The 19248-nt window shown below is 37.5% G+C and overlaps 1 protein-coding gene across 1 annotated transcript in view; it reads right to left on the bottom strand.

The window, feature by feature from the left end:
- The window catches only part of TRAPPC9 (trafficking protein particle complex subunit 9), a 319212-nt gene that overhangs the window by 252356 nt on the left and 47608 nt on the right, over positions 1-19248 (bottom strand). The window contains exons 11-15 of the mRNA XM_058422961.1: positions 18048-18193; positions 12862-12947; positions 5468-5594; positions 3747-3879; positions 2340-2503 (exon numbers count right to left, since the gene is read on the bottom strand). Coding sequence (XP_058278944.1) covers positions 2340-2503; positions 3747-3879; positions 5468-5594; positions 12862-12947; positions 18048-18193 — 656 coding nt within the window. The remainder of the gene's footprint in view (positions 1-2339; positions 2504-3746; positions 3880-5467; positions 5595-12861; positions 12948-18047; positions 18194-19248) is intronic.

Here is a 19248-nt window from a genome sequence, read left to right as displayed (position 1 = left end):
CCACTAAGTTGATCACAACACCTCTGCTATGAAGACTGAGAGAGCTAGGATTGCTCATCCTGGATAAGAGAAGGCTCAAGGTAGATCTCAGAGTCCTGTCCAGTGCCTAAAGGAGCGCCAAGACAGCTGGAGAGGGACTTTGGACAGGGCACGTAGTTACAGAACGAGGGAGAATGGCTTCAAACTGACAGAGGACAGGTTTAGCTTAAGTATTGGGAAGAAATTCTTTACTGTGAGGGTGGTGAGGCCCTGGCACATGCTTCCCAGAGAACCTGTGACTGCCCCATACCTGGAAGTGTTCAAGGCCAGGCTGGATGGGGTTCTGAGCAATCAGGAATAGTGGAAGGCATCCCTGCCCATGGCAGGAGAATTGGAAGGTCTTTAAGGTCCGTTCCCACCCAAACCATTCAGTGAATGGTTCTATGATACTCTGTAACACCTTCATGCAATCACATTTGAAATAACACAATTACTGCATGCTAAATGTGCTTAGTTCTTAATTAGTTCTTCGGCCATGGACAGCCTTTTCCAGCTCTACATTGTTTCCACAGCACAGTAATTTAAAAGGTCACACTTAAGGTTGTTTTTTTCCTCCAATAACACAGTACATCTCAAGCACACAGTTCCAAATATCGGGATGCATTTCACTTCTGTGAGACAACAAAAGAAACAGAACATTCTGCTTGCCAGGACCTTGGATCGCCTTAAATTCTACTTTCAAAAGAAGGTTAAGATGATTTCCAGAGGTCCCTGCCCACACAGACATTTCTGATTGCACGATTCTGATGGCACAGTTCTCACACTGTCAGAACAAATATCATTCAGTGCCTCCCAAAACTCACTCTACTTCTGGTTTTCTGAGATAGGGATTTAAGTTGCATTTTTTGAGTATGCATGCTTATAGCTTACTCATCAGAAATTTTTCTTTTTCTGATAGACAATTATCATGCCTAAAAACATTTAAGAACAACACTGTCAGATACACAAAGGGACTTCATCATAAACATCTTTGATAGAGAAAGAAAATACAGGATGAAGTACCATTTAAAGTTTTACTGAACTTAGAGGTGAGTCTATCAACTATTCTTTTTCCTCACTGTTTTTAACAGAAGTTGTCATGGAGAGATGGTGGTTTTAAAGTTGGCACGAGTCTCTTTTTCAACACTGTGAACCCATTAACTGTGTAATGTTACATACAAAAATTCTGATTAACATGTGATTCACAGGCCCATATATTCCCCTGTTTAATACATAAATTTCTCCATTTCACCTGAGTGCTGTATTTGGCCTCTCCATTCCATACATGCAGCCCCTGGCCCAGGAGGAGCATGGTGGAATTTCTGAAATAAGAACAGTACATCATCATATGTTTCAACTCCTAAAATTATTCCAGGTAACAAGTCGCAGACCGAAAATCTATTTTGAGACAACTGGCAACTCCTATTCTCCGAGGCTGTGTCGAAGGGGATACTCTGCTATAAAAAAATCACAAGCTTGAATACTGAAATGAATAGAAATCACAAGGTATCACACTGCATTTTAATGCTCTGGCACTGACAGAATAAAACCTGCAATAAAATAAAGTATTTCTACTGTCAGTAAAGATTATGTTGCTTGTCACCTGCAGTACTTCTGTTAAGATCATTTTCATAACAATCCCTCAGAGGACAAATCAAAAAAAAAAAAAAAAAATCATAAAACAAATGCAGGATTCACCTATCAGACTACTTTTTAATACTAACAGAGTATTTCAAGAGCATTAAGTGTACACAGGGGATGTGCTATATTTCACCCAGAGCTTCAATTATTCTTTTAACTCACAATACCTTATTTTATTTATTGCTTTGTCTTTTAAAATCTTCTCTCCATTTTTTTTCTTACTGCTCACTGGGTGAGATAGAAACAGGATTATTTACTTCCACTCCCTCAAAGTAGGACAACATTGTTGCTAATAGTAATTTATTTAATGACCTAATCAGCATATTTAGACATAAGGAGAAAATAATTTAGACCCAAGATTCTTCCTCTTTACAAGTAATTGCCTCAGGATTTTTTCCCCAGGTAACATTGAAATTAACTCTAGATTTCCAAAAAGCAGGTGATTCTTTAACACATAGATGGTTCGACAATTTCGTTCCTCTTTCTACAGTTTCTTTCATTCTCTATATTCACTTTTATTTCTATATTCCTACAATAAAATCAATCTGAATTATTTCAGCTCTGTAATGGGGACTATGATATTTATATTAAACTGATCTAAAAGATGTTTAACACAAAACTCCTTTTTAATGGAGCAGAAGTCAGCATTATCATTTCCAAATATAAACCAGGATACACACCCTTGGTGTTGACTGTTTTTGCTGTCACCTCCAGTTTCTCCAATGGTTCTGTTCCAATATTTTCTAATTTAATGATGAGCTGCTGGGTCTCTCCATTGTACAGCTGGACAGACACATTAGTGGAGATTTCATCCCCTGAAGAAGGCTGAAGTGTATGAGCAGACCTACAAAATGTGACAAACAAATTATTATGATGAAAATATTAAAAGCCTGTCCAGGTTACTCTATTCACTACTCTTGGAAGACTCAGAAACTATTGCTAAAGACACTAGATGCAATTTTCCATTCCCATTTTTAGAACCATTGAAGACAAAAATTAATAATTTATGCATAAGATGAGTCAGATTTCAAGCAATATATAACACATATTCTAACTCTGCAAGCTTGTTAAACCACCTGCAAAAACTATAAGGAAGGGAAAACGAAAAAATAATAATCAAGAGCAGGTCACTACAATGAGCAGGTTTAGTGGACAGTGCAGAGCATAAACCTCATAGCAGTGGATCCTGGGAAAAATTCCCAGTGTGAAAGGTGAAACAATGACTAGAAACGAACTCTTCAGAGCGTGAATGAGGCAAGGAGGCTGCAGAACAAGACAGATGGGCAGAGCTTCCATTCCTGACTGTATTTTCTGTGCTAATGCGGAGTGGTCAGAAGGCATCAAGGATACAAGGACAGAAGTTACTGAGATTAACAACCAATAATTCCGCTTCTTTTTGCAGGTATTCCTGCCATCCTTCCCTTTGATCCTGTCCTTCCATACCACAAGACAAGCAGCCTCCACAAACAGGAGCAGATTTCAGTCTTTCAGAACAGATCTATGACAAGGACTCCAAACATGTATTTTTTGATCAGTCAAGGTACTGTTAGCATTTCAGGGCTCTGAAATTTGAGCATGCGGAGTGAATGGGAAGAAAGAATTTTTTTCCCCTCACATATTGAGACAAAAGTATCATGGAATTGCATACTTAAAAGCAAAACAAATCATGTTTTCAGTTACTGTATAAATGTACATGCATTTATTAGTGATTCTTTTTCTGTATATTTTTTTCTCTTACTTTTTCTTTATTCTGTGATAATTGATCTGAATTAACAATGATGCCTGGACTGGATTGTTAAGATACAAACAGTGAATTCTTGGCTTGATACATCCCTTTTCGCCCAAAACCAAACTTCTGAGCACAGCAATACTGCAAAATTATTTCTGCATGTCTCTATGAAATTCCATGGTTTCAAGCAGTAAAACAAAAAACTCGGGTTTGCATTCTAAAGCAAAAACACAGATTTAGATTATGTCCTGTTTTATTCAAGCATTGATTATACACTCAGGTGGAAGAGCTTTTATTCAGTATGTGACTAACACTTTAATATGACCAAATAAAATCATAATTTAATTTAATTTTTCACCTTGGAAGGGAGGTGCTGATCTGCAGCCTTGGCAAAGCTGGAATGACTTCGACAGTGCAGCCATTGGTCTTCACTCCTGGCAGATTGTCCAGAAGGCAATCACTGAAGACTCCAAAAACTGAAGTGTGATAACCTGAGTTTTAGAAGAAAACACCAGTTATGTTGTGAATTTTACTGTTTTCTGGCAGGTGTAAAAGTATTAAGTCTACTGGTCATATCTTGTCAGTGTATCTGCTAACCAAATCATCACCTTCTCTACAGGAAAATCTCCTACAGACACATAATATGCACAGAACTTTCAAACCCCTGAAATAGTAATAACAAACATTTAACAAACAAATAACATTTATAAGTACCTGACAATGTACAAAGAACACATGTTCATCTCTGCATCTGTGGCATGTAAAATAAAAGAAATTGTAAAGAGCCTCCAATTTCTACAGTGCATTACAGTAACTGCTGCAGAACTCTTTACAAGATCAACGTCACAAGTCATAGCGTGGACAGCATTTTATACCTCATCACCAAACTCACTGGTGCACATAAAACATGTCAACCTTCAACATACATTCCCTATCTCCTCAGAAAAATGTTTCTAGGAAAGAAACTCAACTGCAACCAGAAGGATAAAAGAATCCTAAAGGAAATTATTAATAGAAAAGATATGCATGCATAAACACAGAAACCTGCCATGAAAGACCACAACTTCTGAAAGTTCAATTTATACCTCTCCACTGATTCCGTACCAGGCAATATTTATGACTTATATCTGAAGGAAAATTTGATACATTGACACACAAAGAGCTGCCAAGTACAGAAATCAACTCCTCTACTTGCAATACATTTTTAGTATGTGGAACTCAAAGGAGACAACTACAGTACAAATGTTCTGAATGCTTTGATGCTATTCTGTATTTACTGAAATAGTTTCTGGGGGGAAAAAAAATCACATGAAAAATTGTTTTATGAGCAGACACAAAAGCACTTAAGAAAAACTCAGTGAGAACAGAGTTTCTTCAAGTTCAAAGCCATCTTCTTTTAGTGCTTAGCTTTACTATAATGGTTCTTATCCTGTATTCTAATTTTGCATTCCAGGAAGACATTTAAAAATGCGATTTAGTAAGATGATTCACTCCTACTACATGTTGAATCCATCCTCTCCACATATGCCTCCTTTTCTAGGTCTGCTAGCCTTTTGTAAAAGCTCTTTAATTTTCTACCTTACTACAAACACAGTTTTATTTAGGCTTATTAATGAAATGATATCTTGACTGTACCAGACCGTACACCCTGGCTAAATTGTTTCCACGGAAGCAATCTGCAAAAATTTCTGTAATCTTACATGAACACGATTAATTAACGAAAAAAAACCTGCAAGATTATCTTCTGCATTCTCAAGAAAAAAGTTCAAGCAATCCTCCTCAGAAGCTTTCCAAATGAAAGCATTAATAAAGGGGAGCTGGAGTTCATTATCCTCATCCTCTCACACATGAGATACTCCAAGAATGTGCTCGTTACTGTTGCTGCAACCAAGTGATTCATCAGGCTGTTTTTAATGAAGCCTGGTACAGGGAACAGATTCCCTATTTTTCCTTTTTCTTTTACTTACCAAGGAGAATTGAGAGTGGTGAACACACACATGGCAAACAAAGCCATGCAACCCACAGGGGTGTAAAACTCAGGTTGTTCTGCCACAAAGAGTGAGTGGAGCCATCCCTTACCATTGACAGTGATCTGCCCTGTGGTTTGGGGAACCCCAACCAGAGTCACAGGATAGAGCCCAGATTCGGCAGGGAGGGAAAGGGCAGCAGGGAGAGATTCAAATTCTACTCCAGTTGTCAAGAGACCCTGAAAAAAACACATTACACAGATAAATCCATTTATGATATACACTTACATTTCTATGCCACATACTTATATTTTAATCCCATGCATTACATTAGCCAAACTTTTATGATTTATTCCAATTCACCCACAGCAGTTATTCTGGGGTTTAAGTTGCAGTGACTGCAGCATGCATACAGAACTACAGCAGGATTTGTATTCAAATAGAAACGTGTTTCAGGAACTGAGTTGGGAATGATGTATGAAAAACTAATAAAAATTTATACCCAAGCACAGTACCAAAAAAAATCACAGATATCATCTGCATGGTGCTGTTTTGTACCTACATTGAATTGTACCTGTCACTTTAACTGGAATATTTGAGAGATTTTAGACAGTGGAAATCAAACATCAATAGCAGATCTCACTTAGCTTCAATTACCTGGCCAAAATATGTTTTCTAAGAGAAAAAAAAAATATTTGTATTTACAGATAACAGGGGAAGTTTAGCTTCACCACCAACCTACACATTTCACTGAGTCGGACTAATGCATTCATTTTGCTGAACTGATACTCTCAAGCCTAAATGCCTGCAGTTATTACCTTAGTGTCACAGAAATCTTTAGCATCCTAAATTTAAGACATGGGACAAACTGAGAAATGAAGCAGAAAAAAAATCATTGAAGAAATCTCTGAACACAGCACTACTGTTCTTAGTAGACTGGGGGTTTTCTTTAAGCTTGGTTAATGAATTGAAGAGGCTTGAGCACAGAATGTGCTGTTAAAAGTAAATTTGATTTTGGAAAGCATATAAATCCAAGTTACCAGCTGTTTTTCTACATACATATTTATTTATATTTTTGAATAAAGATGCTAAATAAAGACCTCCATCAATAAAAGCAGTAAGTACAATCGGATTAAATCCCAACTCCATGTAGATGCTTCATGAGAACTGAGAACCATATTAAAGAGGACCATACTACTTTCATGAAGCGAGATGAAAAATCTCATGGCTTGAGCCACAGAAAAATATATAAAACACCGAAAATCTGTAAAATCTTTGTTCTGCCAATTACTTCTTTGTAGACTTGACACTCTTGAGACAACACCTAATTAAGTTACTCTGGCTTTGTGGAAAGCTGCACAAGAGAACTCTGTCCTTGACACTGCACAAAATTCCATTTCACAATTTTACTTGAGTTGTAAGTAAATACTCTGTCACACCCTCATTTCTACTGAATTTTCATTTTCCTCCCATTTCACATGGAGACATCAGCTGTCAGAAACAATCCACAAAAACACAAGTAAAAACCTAACTTTGTCTTTCTATATATTCACCACCCAGTGTATCAGAGAACTGAGACTTGTCGCTTCCCATTTTAATCCTTCCAGTGGGATTCACCCCAGAGAAATGGGATGAACATTCCCTTTAACACTGATGTAGCCTCAATTTTCACAACAATTCTGCTGTCTCTGCTTTCACTGAAGCAAATCTTAGAATACAAACAAAATGTGACCCTATACACTCTCCAGAGCTCACTTTTAAAGCCAGTACAGAAGGCTTTTAAACTTTATCTTAGTCTCAAAACCACTGATCTATCACTTGGCCTAATATTCAAATATATCTGAATTATTCAGGACTCATCTCAACTAAAAACTTTCATCCAAGGACTTAAAGTCCTGCAAAATCAGTGATAAAAACCCCACAAACCCTCCAATGTCTTATTTACTATCAGCTGTAGCAAATGTAAATTAACAGAACTGACAGGGACCCCTAAATATTCTCTAATATGTAATGCAAACCTTGAAAACAAAGGGATTTTTAGAGAACAAACACAATGTAAATGCCAAAACACCTGCACACTATGCCTGGACTAGAAATTGAAGAGCTTCAAGGGCACTGATACCAAAACAAGAAAGTAGCAGTCAATTCCTCCGCTTTCAGAGTTCTACTGTTCAGTAAAACTCTCAAGTTTTGAAAAGCACAGACATCAAGAAAGCATTAAAACTCATTAAAATGGGGGGGGAAAAAATCTATTAAAAAATCAACTAGACTTCAGATTTCCAGGCCTAAATTGAAATCAAGATACTCACCCTTAAAAGTTAGGCCACACAAGTGAGTTTTAAAAGAGTGATATATCTTAGAACAAAAGACAATTTCAAGATCACAATTTGCTGAATCGGACAATTCTGCAATATTTGCCCAACATTGCCCTCTGGTGCCTAAAGTTTCGCAGTTAAACAGTGAAAAGCTAATCAGGGCTGAAGTACTCTCACATCTATTAACTAAAATATTTCAGCCCCACCACCAAAAGTAGGGAAATGTGTAAGATTTCTTTTCCTGACAGTTTTATACATTATTTCAAGTAGCTATACTTAGTAATCATTTAGTCACCACGTGGTTATCATTTCTCTTTCTGACCCTACAGGTAAAGACCATCCAGATCCAAGGTTTCCTCCAGGGAATACATGAGTCACGCACACACACACAAAAAAGTTTACATTTCTTTGTATTCTTATAAAACAATTTAAATTGTCTTAGAGTGAATGTATGCACGCTTCTTTCACAGCATGTCTTTCAACCACTTCAAATCTCATTTTAGTTTTAGAGGAACAAAACAACTTGCATGTAAATGGCAGCATTTGGGGATGCTGTTAAAATAACATGAGTATGTAACTGCTTTTTTTAGGCTTTACTTACCAATCCCAAAATGCAATCATTCTTTTTTAAAGTAACATGACCTTCAAAGTTAGTTTCTATGCTGAACATACTTGTATACCATGTTTTCAGATACTTTTGCACAAAAACTGTCAAATATTTATTTTAAAGGAAATTTTCCCTACTATTTCTAATATGGTTATTTTAGGCAGACCTAGAAAAAAAACAAGCATAACCATTTTTATTCTTTTTTCCCCTTCACCTTTCTGTGTACATTCTTGACTAACAGAGTCCCCACTAAATGTAGTGTAGCAGTAAGTAAACATTCTCTCGAGCCAGAAACAGCAAAAGATGTGAACTCAGGAAAGAGCAGTTCATGGAAACAATTTAAACCATCATAAGCAAAGCTGTGGCACTGATTATACATTCAGATTTATCAAAATGCTCTCTTTAAAAATCAACATAGAGCTCTTGACTAAGAGCATGGTTTTGAAGTTTAAAAAAAAAAAAAAAAGCAATGGCCATTCTTAAAGCACATTAATCAAAATATCACACTTGATTGTGTTCAATTAAATAAAGGTCCCAAACAGAAGGAGAACTACAGAACAAATACTTAATTCTTGAATAATGACTAAGTATTATAAATTACAATATTCTCATGGGTTAGGGTAGCGTTTTTTCATTCCTTGGTATTTATTTATTAAATACAGTTTACATTGTCTGTAGATCTTGTAGCTTTCTTGGAACCATGGCTGTACTCTCCATAGTAAGAGCAGAGAAAATGCTTCTCCTCAATATATAACATTATTTCAACATTTCTCAGCTTTATTTTGTTTTGCTTTTAATAGGACACTTGATAAACAAAGATGAAAAAGTAGTTAAAATCTTAGAGAACTCAACAGTTTGCACCGCATCTTCGTATGTATTTTAGTAGTAGATCTCCCAGACTGCACTGTGGTTTGCTGCTTTAAGCATTTGTCTCAAGATACAAAATGAATCCACTGGAGAATTCCCAGAATTTTTTGGATTTTTTTTGAAGGCCTGAAATGTGAAGATCATTTTTTTTCCTGCATAGAAAACTGCAGCAATGGCAGTAACTGCAGAAAAAACTGCAAAAGGGCTGGAGGACATCACTCACATACCTGATTGAGTCTGTACAGAAATCAGTATTTCTAGCAGAAAAGGAAAAGTGGTGGCACTTTTTTTACAGCTGAACATCCTATCCCCAGGTGACCTGGACCCCACGACCAGCATGACAATATTCTCTCTGATCCATCACAGCCAATTCTGGTTAGGCTCATTTTTGTCTCTCATTCTGTTGATTTGAGGTACCTGCTTAGTTTTATTAAAGCATTTGTTCTGCTCAACCCTAAGATCTCTCCTACTTCACTTTATTGACTCACACAATTGTGGGAGTTAATCACTTCCTGCCTCCTTGATTGAACATTTCAATTTGTCATTTTACAAACACTACTGCACCTTTCAGTGGACCAGCCTTCAAACTATACGGGCAAAACAGAAACATAAAGTAGAAAAAGACAGAAGAGGAACAGAACAGGAAATGGGGCAGGAATGAAGAATAGGCACCTAGAGTCCCAAATCAGGAATATTCATGACAGGAAATTAACAGTAAAAACAACAAAGATAGGCCAAGATCTTTGAGAACAATAAAATAAAATAACAAAGAAAATCAATCGTTCAGGGTTTATCATTGGAGCAACACCAATCAAAGTCCTGTGTCCACAGTCTCATGTCAAGTCTAGAAATTCAATGCCTTTTACTTAAGCACACTTCAATTAACCTACATGGACTCAGCATTAATACTTCAATTAATGAAAAAGCTCGGGAAGCCTTTCCATGGGGAATCATTCTCTTCAACAACCTGTGCTCAATACTAAGTTGTTTACCATCACAACAGAAATTCAACAAACAGAAAGCCACACTAGGAGAAGTACCATGGCAAAAGTCTGGATTTCATTTAACATGAAATGAGTAATTTATCAGAACAACAAATCTAAATTGAGGGAAAGGGAAAAATTTTTAAAAATATGACTCTAGATTTCAGTATAGTTATATATTGGTGAATGGTGGACCATGGAAAGGCCAAAGAAAAATTAAATCAAGCAATGGAGAACTCAATGAGAATTGGAAACAAGCCTGAATGAGCAGTCATCCTGCAAAGGTGAGGTGCTGAGTCAGGCAGGAGGAAAAAAAGCTGTGAAAAACAAACTGAAACTGCCACTGAATGACAGAAAAGGATATACTTGCTATGAAACTGAGTCTGTGAGAGCAAAATGATCTGTAAGAACGTGATACCTGATGAGAAATCAGACACGAAAAGGGTACAGGGACTGCAGGTATGAGTAGATGTTAATAATAAAACACACCATTTTAAAATATTAACCAGCACTCTGAATTATTAAAATGAAAACAGAAGCGTTTATTCTTATGATAAAGTAATACCTATTCCCACACTCCAGAAGGTTCACAGATGAGACTGGAAAATCAACAACTTAGGTTGGAAAGAAAGGCTAGAGGTCATCTTGTTTAGCCCAGTGCTCAAAACTGGGGTAACTCTGGTGGTAGTTTAGGTTTTTCACATCCTGTTCACTCAAGTTTTAAAGATTGGAGGTTTCAGGTTCTCTCTGGACAACCAGTCCCAGTGTATGATCTCCCTCGTGCCTGGAAAAAGGGAGTTTTTCTTAGGGAGGAAAGTTTCCCATGGCTGCAGCACATTCCCTGACCCTCATCCTTATGCTGGGTTCCTCTGGGAAGAGCCCAACTCCGGCTCTGCTGCATTTCCCCATTTGGGGATTGAGCAGAGCAGTAGGAGTTATCCAAATATTCTTCTCCTCTGCAGACTGAACAGATGTCAGTGTTTTTGTCATCTGAGGAGCTCCAAACTGGCCTCAGTTCCAAAGAATTTGTCTTAAAAATTCCACACCAAGGAGAGCAAGCACTTTCCCCAACTTGCTACAGTCTTGATAAACTTAACAAATCTACCAAAAACAACTAATTTCTCTGAGTGAGCCCACATTAATGAAGAGCAGAATTTCTCAAAGCACTGACTGAAGAGTTACATTAATCACCTCAGTGATTTGCATCTGGTTGGCAAATTAACTCCTCTTGGGCTTACTGCTGGAACTGGAATTCAGTGTCAAATCCAAGACAGAACTTTATCACAACAACAGTAAAGAGAAGTAGCGGTACTACTACAATTAATTTGCCCAGGGAATGGATGTTGTGAATCTATCTACACAAATAACTGCATTCCTAGTTCTTGAGTGCATTTCAGCACTCAGAAGGAATTTCCTCATTAAGAAATTTTCCTGGTTTTTTAAATATATAACGACATCATTATTTACACAACACAAATTAGACTGTAAATCAAAATGTTCTTAATCAATTAATTCCCATAGAGACGTTTCTGACGTGCAGCTTTACAACTACTTTTACTATTAATCCCTAAAAAATTTGGATACTTCTGTGAGGGAGAGAGAAAATGCTGCTAGAGAAAGCAGCATGTTAACTTCCAAGAATTAATTTTATTGTGCTATAAAAATAAAATCTTTGGGCATGCTCACTTCCCATGGAAAAACACTTTATTATATGTGGTTTATTATAAGTAATTTAGGTCAACTTGTTTGACCAGACAGTGAAGTAGACATATCAATAAAAACAAAACCCAAACAAAAATCATGAGCAAATAAATGTACAGATTCAATTACCTTGACAGAACAAAGGGCTCTAAGAGATGTGATTTATATTTAAAGCACTAAAGGTAAAAATATTTAACATAAAGGAAAGTGCTGGATTAGGACTGAGTGGATATTAAGTTGATCTGGTCACAGATTCTGGTTACAGAACTTTTAACCTTTAAATGGATTACAGATTGATTCTGGTTACAGAACTTTTAACCTTTAAATGGATTACAATTTTAAAAAAATCCTGTTAGCTGGAATAAAGAAAAGGAAAAAAAACCCTACAATTTCCTTTTTTTCAGGATACACTGCAAGTAGCCAACCGAAGTAGTAAAGAGCTTGGGTTTGATCCTTCTAACTTCACATATTTCTCCAGTGGTTTAGCCTTTTTTTTCACTCCCTTCTGAACAGTTGACATTAGAGTGTTTTCAAATAACTTAAATCACTGGGAACAACAAATCCATGAGCTGAAGTTTTTATTAAAACCCAAACCTTCTCAGACCTAACTATTTTGGTTCATCAGGTTTTTAAATTGTGGTCAAAATGGGAATTTGAAAAACAAGAATGAATGTGGACTTTTAAACGACAGTAGCAAGTGTACAATAATTACTAGGTTTTAGGATATAATTATTACTTGAATACCAGTCTATGTAAATCAAGTAGCAGGAGTTCTACTCAGTGCAGAATGTACAGAACTGATTTATGGGTCAGTGCCAGGAAAGCATTTAAACACTCTGAGTGGCAGAGATTTTTCTTTTTAATACCTCATCACAAAAAATATGAGAAAAATGACAACACCATACTGTTAAACTGAGGTTATGCTGGCTTAAACCATCTTTAAAAAAATATTTACATAAAACCATATTTGAAAGTCCAAATGAGATTCTTCTCAAAAAAATAGCAGAAAGAGAAGATTTAGAAAGATTCTTACCATGTTTTCTACTCGGAGCTCAAAAGGCATAGGGTTGTACACCATCAACTGAACTTCACACACATCGCCCTGGACCCATTGGAAGTCTGCAAGGAATAATCACAGAATTAAGGTAGGGATAACCTAATCATAGGGTTATAAAAAAACAGCAGCAGCTGAGATGTCAGATTGCTATAATGTTTAATATTTCTCTATAATCTTCACAGCCCAAGTCCTACTCAAGAGCATTGTGTGACACAAGCTGTAAATCCCAAACAAAGCAGTAGGTTAAGGGACTGGAAACATTCATCAATACAGCAATAGTGCTCTACAGATCCAATGCTTCATTTGCAAAATTAACTCAGGCATCAATTCAATTCATCCTTCATGATCAACACTTAAAGGTTTCCATACTAGGAGTTATGTAGAGTACACATGGCCTTGACATTGGAGACTTGGATAAAAATCAACCAGGTAAGAAATGAACACAACAGGAAGAAGGAAATCACAAGTACTCATACAGACACAGCTGATTATATGGAGTAAATAAAGAGACAGTGAAGTAAAATGGGCCAGGTAAAATGATGTACTTGCAGTTTATATCTTAGCACAAGAGACAGGCTCAACTTTAAAGATACTTCACTCTGCCAATTTTAATATTTTTTTCCATGTTGTAATTTAAGGAGATGAGGCTGGACTAGTAGAAGGTGTCCCTGCCCATGGCAGGAGAGGTTGGAACTGGATGATCTTTAAGGTCCCTTCCAACCCAAACCACTCTCTAATTCTATGGTTCTGCGGGAGATTATGGATGTCAGCAGCAGAGATGCAAATTCTGAGTAACTCTTCAATGAAGAAAGATTATTTTATATCAGCACTTCATAACCTTTTCAGCTCTCAAGTTTGTGCCTACATTCCAAATTTCTCACGGTGAACCACATGCACCTGAAGTTCAGACTTTAAACTGACTGTGTCAAGATTCTCCCTGCAAGCTGAGGATCTGCAGTCCAAGTAAACAAAAGGTGGTTTAATTACATTTGTTAAATAAAATGTGATCATAAGCTAAATTATAACATACATGGATTAATTCTAACTAGTTTACCCAATGATTTTAACACACAGTGCTAACAGTTTTTTACTAGGATATTAGGAAATGTCCAGTAAAAAACCTGGATTATCAATATTAAGATTTTAATGCACAGTTAAAGCAATCTGTACTCTAATTGTACATTCACAATCATTTACGATCTGATTACATTTTGCAAGCAATATTAGAGAGCTCAAGGGAGATGTACTTAATGCAAATGTTTAACTCCAATTAATGCTAGTGGAAATTAAACACATACATCCACAGATGTTAATGGGTTATATTACTGTGAAACCTGAAAAGCAAAACTGTTGATTAAAACAAAACGTTTGAATTCACAGTGGTATGAGACGTTCTCTACATTTCATATTTAATTGCTTAATAGTGTCTATGATGTCTCATGTATTCTGCAGCCCCCAAAACAGCCAGTGACTGCTCTGCACAGGTACAGAGTTTTAACCATTATGGTTTACTACAGCAACAGAGGCACCTGCAGTAGCACAGCAGCACTGCAGTGCTGAATCTCCACATTCCAACCATCACCACACTGTGGAATGCCTGTTCTGAAAGCACAACCATCCAACAGGGCTCTCCAGGCACAGGACTCATCCCACCACATTTCATTTATGCCAGTGATGTCAAACCTCTGGGACCGGGCCAAAGCTTCCAGCTGGTGTTTGTTCCTCATGCTGTGTGCAGCAGAGTAGAAACATTTCAGGTGTGGCACCTTGTGGCCAACACCTGGTGAAGCAGATTGAGGGATTCCATCAGGATCCTCAAGGTTTGGCACAAAATCCCATTGCTCAGCACTGGGGAGCCTGGTTTTCTCCCTTTCCCCCTTCCAAGCTAGTTCAAAGCTCTGGCAGCAAGCCCCATTGCTCCTGTGCCAGAACTCCTTTTCCCATCTGAGAGAGGCTCATCCCATCAGGTGTCAGCAGGACAAGTGTTGATAGATCATCCCTTGGTCAAAAAACGCACATTTTTTCCATTGACACCAACCTCAGAGCCACACATCAACCTAATGGAGCTGCCTGTTCCTATAATTATTATTCCTTGCTACTGGAAGGATCAAGGAAATCACTCCCTGTGCTCCTGATCCTTCCACCAAGTGTCCCAGGGCCTTGAAGTATCTTTTGATTTGCCTTGGACTTCTCTTTCCTGTTTTGCTGCTGCCAGTCTGAACAATCAATAGCAGATAGTAACCAGGGCGTCTTTTTAGACTGGAATTTTTCCAGTAATGTCCCTTACCTGAGCCCCTGGCAGACAGCAGGCTTCTCCTGAGGGTCAGACCTGCACATGGGGCCCTCTGCTCCCCTTAGAAGGGAAGGAGTGTCCTATGAGAACCACCCTTCCTTTCCTACTGACAGGGGAGGTTGTGATGCAGGGTCCAGGTGGTGTTGCTCTGTCCCAGAAGGACCCTCAGCCACGTCCTCAGTCATTTAGCCTTCTCATTCCAGAGCCTCACCCCTATTGTAGAAGGTGCCAGTCCTACTTGTCCAATTCTGAGGAAGAGGAGGACCTTTCTCCTCGTCCCTGCAGTGATCTGCTTCCATCATTCACCTGCAGCAGATCCCTGACTGACAATCCCCCATCCCATCACCCTGCTGGGTTCTGCGTCCATCTACTTCTCCACTGCAGAGAGAGAGATCATTCTACTCCACCCTGTGCTTGTCAGGCACAGCTGTGTCCAGGTCTGGTCCCCACAGCTGGGAAAGGCACAGACAGACTTGGGAGAGCATCCCAAGGAGCACAACAAAGGTGATCAAGGACTCCAGAACCCACCTGATGAGGAAAGAGTAAAGGGGTGAAGAGAAGGCTCAGGGGCAATACCATCACAGTATTCCAGTACTTAAAGGGCTGCATAAAGAGGACAGAAGCTCTTTCCTCACAAGGAGCCACAGGAGGAAGACCAACAGTAAACAGACACCAGTTGCACTAAAACAGGTTTTATATTCTTACTATTTTTTTGTTTTGTTTCAATAAGAACAGTGATTCAGTGGAGTAACCTCCCCAGGGACATGGTGGAGTCTGAATCCACAGAGGTTTTTAAGATGAGATTGAAATTCCCTGTGAAAAATGTGCCAGGGCAGTGCTACAGAATTGCTCCCTTGGGGGAAAAGGTTTTGCAAGGAAAGGTAAAATAACTTATATTTGTATCAGCTAATATAGGTATGACAGAGCTGCTGGATTTACTAACAGAACTATATTATGTATTCTTGCTGCTTTAGACTAGCAGCACTCAAAACCAACAAAACACTTCATGTCAAAAATCAGGAGGGTTTTTTTTCATGATGAGCATGCTATTAAAGCAATTTAACTAGAATATAATTATCCCTGTTATTGTTTCCAATCAGAAAAGCTTATCAAGTTGAAAGCAGAAAACATTTCAAGACTTTCTAAATGGGTTTTGTTCCCCTTTGGTTTGTCAGCAGTGCTTGATTTCCTTTGCTGTAAAACAATAATTTAACCAAAATATGGAGTACTATCTCCATGTAAGAAAAACAGTTCATTTGTTACTGTTGTTTTTAATTAATGTTAAATACATGCCATTAAAATACTCTCATTGATTTCAAAGTTAATACATTTCTCAGCTTCTTTCAAAGGAAGTATCTGCTTTTATTTTGCATTTTCTTTTGTTCTCTAAAATTTGAAACATTAGAGGCTTTTACCAGTGACTGCAATGTTTATATACTTCAAAAGACAAATGCTGTACAGGATCAGAAGCAATCAGACATCTCCTTAGGCTAAATAAAAACCAAAAAGAACAAAGTTCACTGTAAAATATAAATCTCCTACAGTACACAAAGCACCGAAACAAATCCTAACCAGTTTAAAAATGCAGGTTCCTTTTGTATCCATCAAGGAATGAGAATAGTGCATTATAGAATTATGTGACAAAACTGGGAATAAGGCTTTATTCAAATGAAAAAAACCATGACACAGTAGAGCTAAGAGATTAAATGTTGAAAATTTAATAGTAATCAAACTTTCAATAAATTATTAAGAGAAATCAAGAGAGCACTTTAAGAGCACCCTATGCACACAATTTTAAAATTTATCCTTTAATTCTTCTTAGCCTTTTTTTCATTTCTTACCCTTTCTCTTTTGAAATCAAAGTAGTGCTGCAGCAAAGTCACACTGAGCCAAGTGCATCCAAACTGCCAGATAACTATCCCTGCCTCTGCACATCCCAACTGTTCCTGTTTCAGCTATTTATTGAAAATGCACATTACCACAAACCCAGCTAGAAAACGTGCATGTTCTTCTCAGGGTGAGGGATATCACCTTAATCAGAGGCAGGGTGCTCAGCAGGGGCACAGCCCACCTATGTTGGAAAGAGGAAAGCACCCAGAGATTCTCAGAAAACTGGCCCTGCAGGCCAGGCACAGCCCAGAGGAACAAGGAGCCAAGTGATTTAAGATAAAACATCCCGCAAATTTCTGAAGTTTTTACAATCAGTTCTGTTCCACAGTCACACCAATCTCTTTTGTGCTGATATTGATGCCTCTGATAAAAATTACCACGCACGTGATATGCACGAAAGCCACAAAAAGAGCTACCAATATTTGCAACTTAATCCAGGATTTAAAGAAACCTCTAATCTTTTTTTTTTTTTCCCCAGTGGCACAATTACTGCACTGAAAGGCTTTATAATCTTTATAAAAAGAAAATGACTAATATTCCTAACAGGGTTTAAAAACTTTTTCTTGGCTGAACTGCCCTTAAATAAAAAGGACTAATCGGACAGTTCATCACTCTGAGTTTATGTTAAATGAGACTAGGAAAAACCACAAGAGTGCATTTTCCTCAGGGCACTGAAACTGTGGTGGCTGCCAAGCAGAGCATGTCAGAACTAAGTTTTCCCTAAATTCTCTTTTATTTGAGAAGGAAATAAAACTAGTTTATCTGTTCTGAAAAATCAATGTTACCATCTATGAGACTTTATTCCTCTTTTGAATATGAAACACTGCCCCAGAGAAAAAAGATTTGTTCCTTCAGGACTTGAGGCTAAAAAAACTGGTTATCTCAAATTAAAGACAGCAATGTTCAGGTTTTCTTTCCTTGACCAGAGAAGACTGTCTTATTTAACAAAAGAACAGAAAACACTGTGAATTATTCTTACCTATTTTCTTATTTCGTTCTTCCCCACGACTGTGTGCAATAATTGGAGAATATATGAAGGGGCTCTTGGTTGACACATTCTGACCAAGTAAACTTTTCATTTTGTGAGGTCGGAGACTGGTTGGGAGGTTCAAGAGCTTCACAGATCTGTTGAGGAAAAATAATTTCAAATTATTTCATTTATTCTATTTTTAACAGGTGACTGTGTTAAAAAAGAGCTGATAAATGTGAAATGTCAGTCTGAGAATAAAATACCCAAAATGGAAAACTTGAAGCAAACACTGACAATACAAAAGGAAGTAACACCAACCCAAGGAAACTGGAGTTTCAGAAAGCTCTCAGAAAATAAATACCAAAGGAGAAAAATCATCTTTGGAAACTAAAAAACCCAAAACTAGCCAGAACAGTGATTTGAAATCCAGCTAATAATTTTTGAGTGCAGAGAAAACCACACCTTCAGTGTAGAAAGCAGCCAAATATACAACTTAAACCCAAACTAGAATCCAGACAAGATTTCACTGGACAACACAAATAAATAAAGTTCTCCACAGTGAATGAAGCTGATTTTAATACAGTGACAATGCAGAATTGCTGCTGGAAGGAAGGAAATGTCCCAGAAATTTGAGTGGGTTTATTAAACAATCAGAAAGCTATTACAAATAGACAGAAAACAAATGTTTTATTAGACTACATCCCTGCTAGACCCTATTCCTTACAGTGCCATGCAGGGAAATCACTGCTCTTCCACTGCTGAGGGGAAAGTAGAGACTAAATTTCGGGCAGAAGAACAAGCAATAAATTGGTGAATATTCAGTAAAATCAGCAGAATTCTCTAAACCTGTAGGACACCTCATTACTTCAAACCAGGAACTCAGCACAATAAAAAACAGATATATCAGTATCACACTAATAGAAAGTAGACACACACAAGAAACTAAGATAATGTGTTTCTGCTGAAAAATAATGAAGCTGTAAGAGTAACACTAGACAGACAAGTTCTCTCTGTGAAACAAAACACCTGATAAGAAATTACTAAATAACACTAAAAGTAGGTTGGAACAAGAAACAAATCACATCCATAAATTAGATGTTGGTGATACTTAGTGTCAGCATGAAAATCATATGCAAAATTACATACAGTAAGCCGAGGAATAAGAAGGAAACAGTAAGAGACCCTTCATATTTCTATTTTAAAACCTCTT

This window comes from Hirundo rustica, chromosome 1 (assembly GCF_015227805.2).
Source record: "Hirundo rustica isolate bHirRus1 chromosome 1, bHirRus1.pri.v3, whole genome shotgun sequence".
In the NCBI taxonomy this organism is placed as follows: domain Eukaryota; kingdom Metazoa; phylum Chordata; class Aves; order Passeriformes; family Hirundinidae; genus Hirundo; species Hirundo rustica.
Note: the sequence above shows the minus strand (reverse complement) of the source record. Positions and strands in the feature narration are given on the sequence as shown.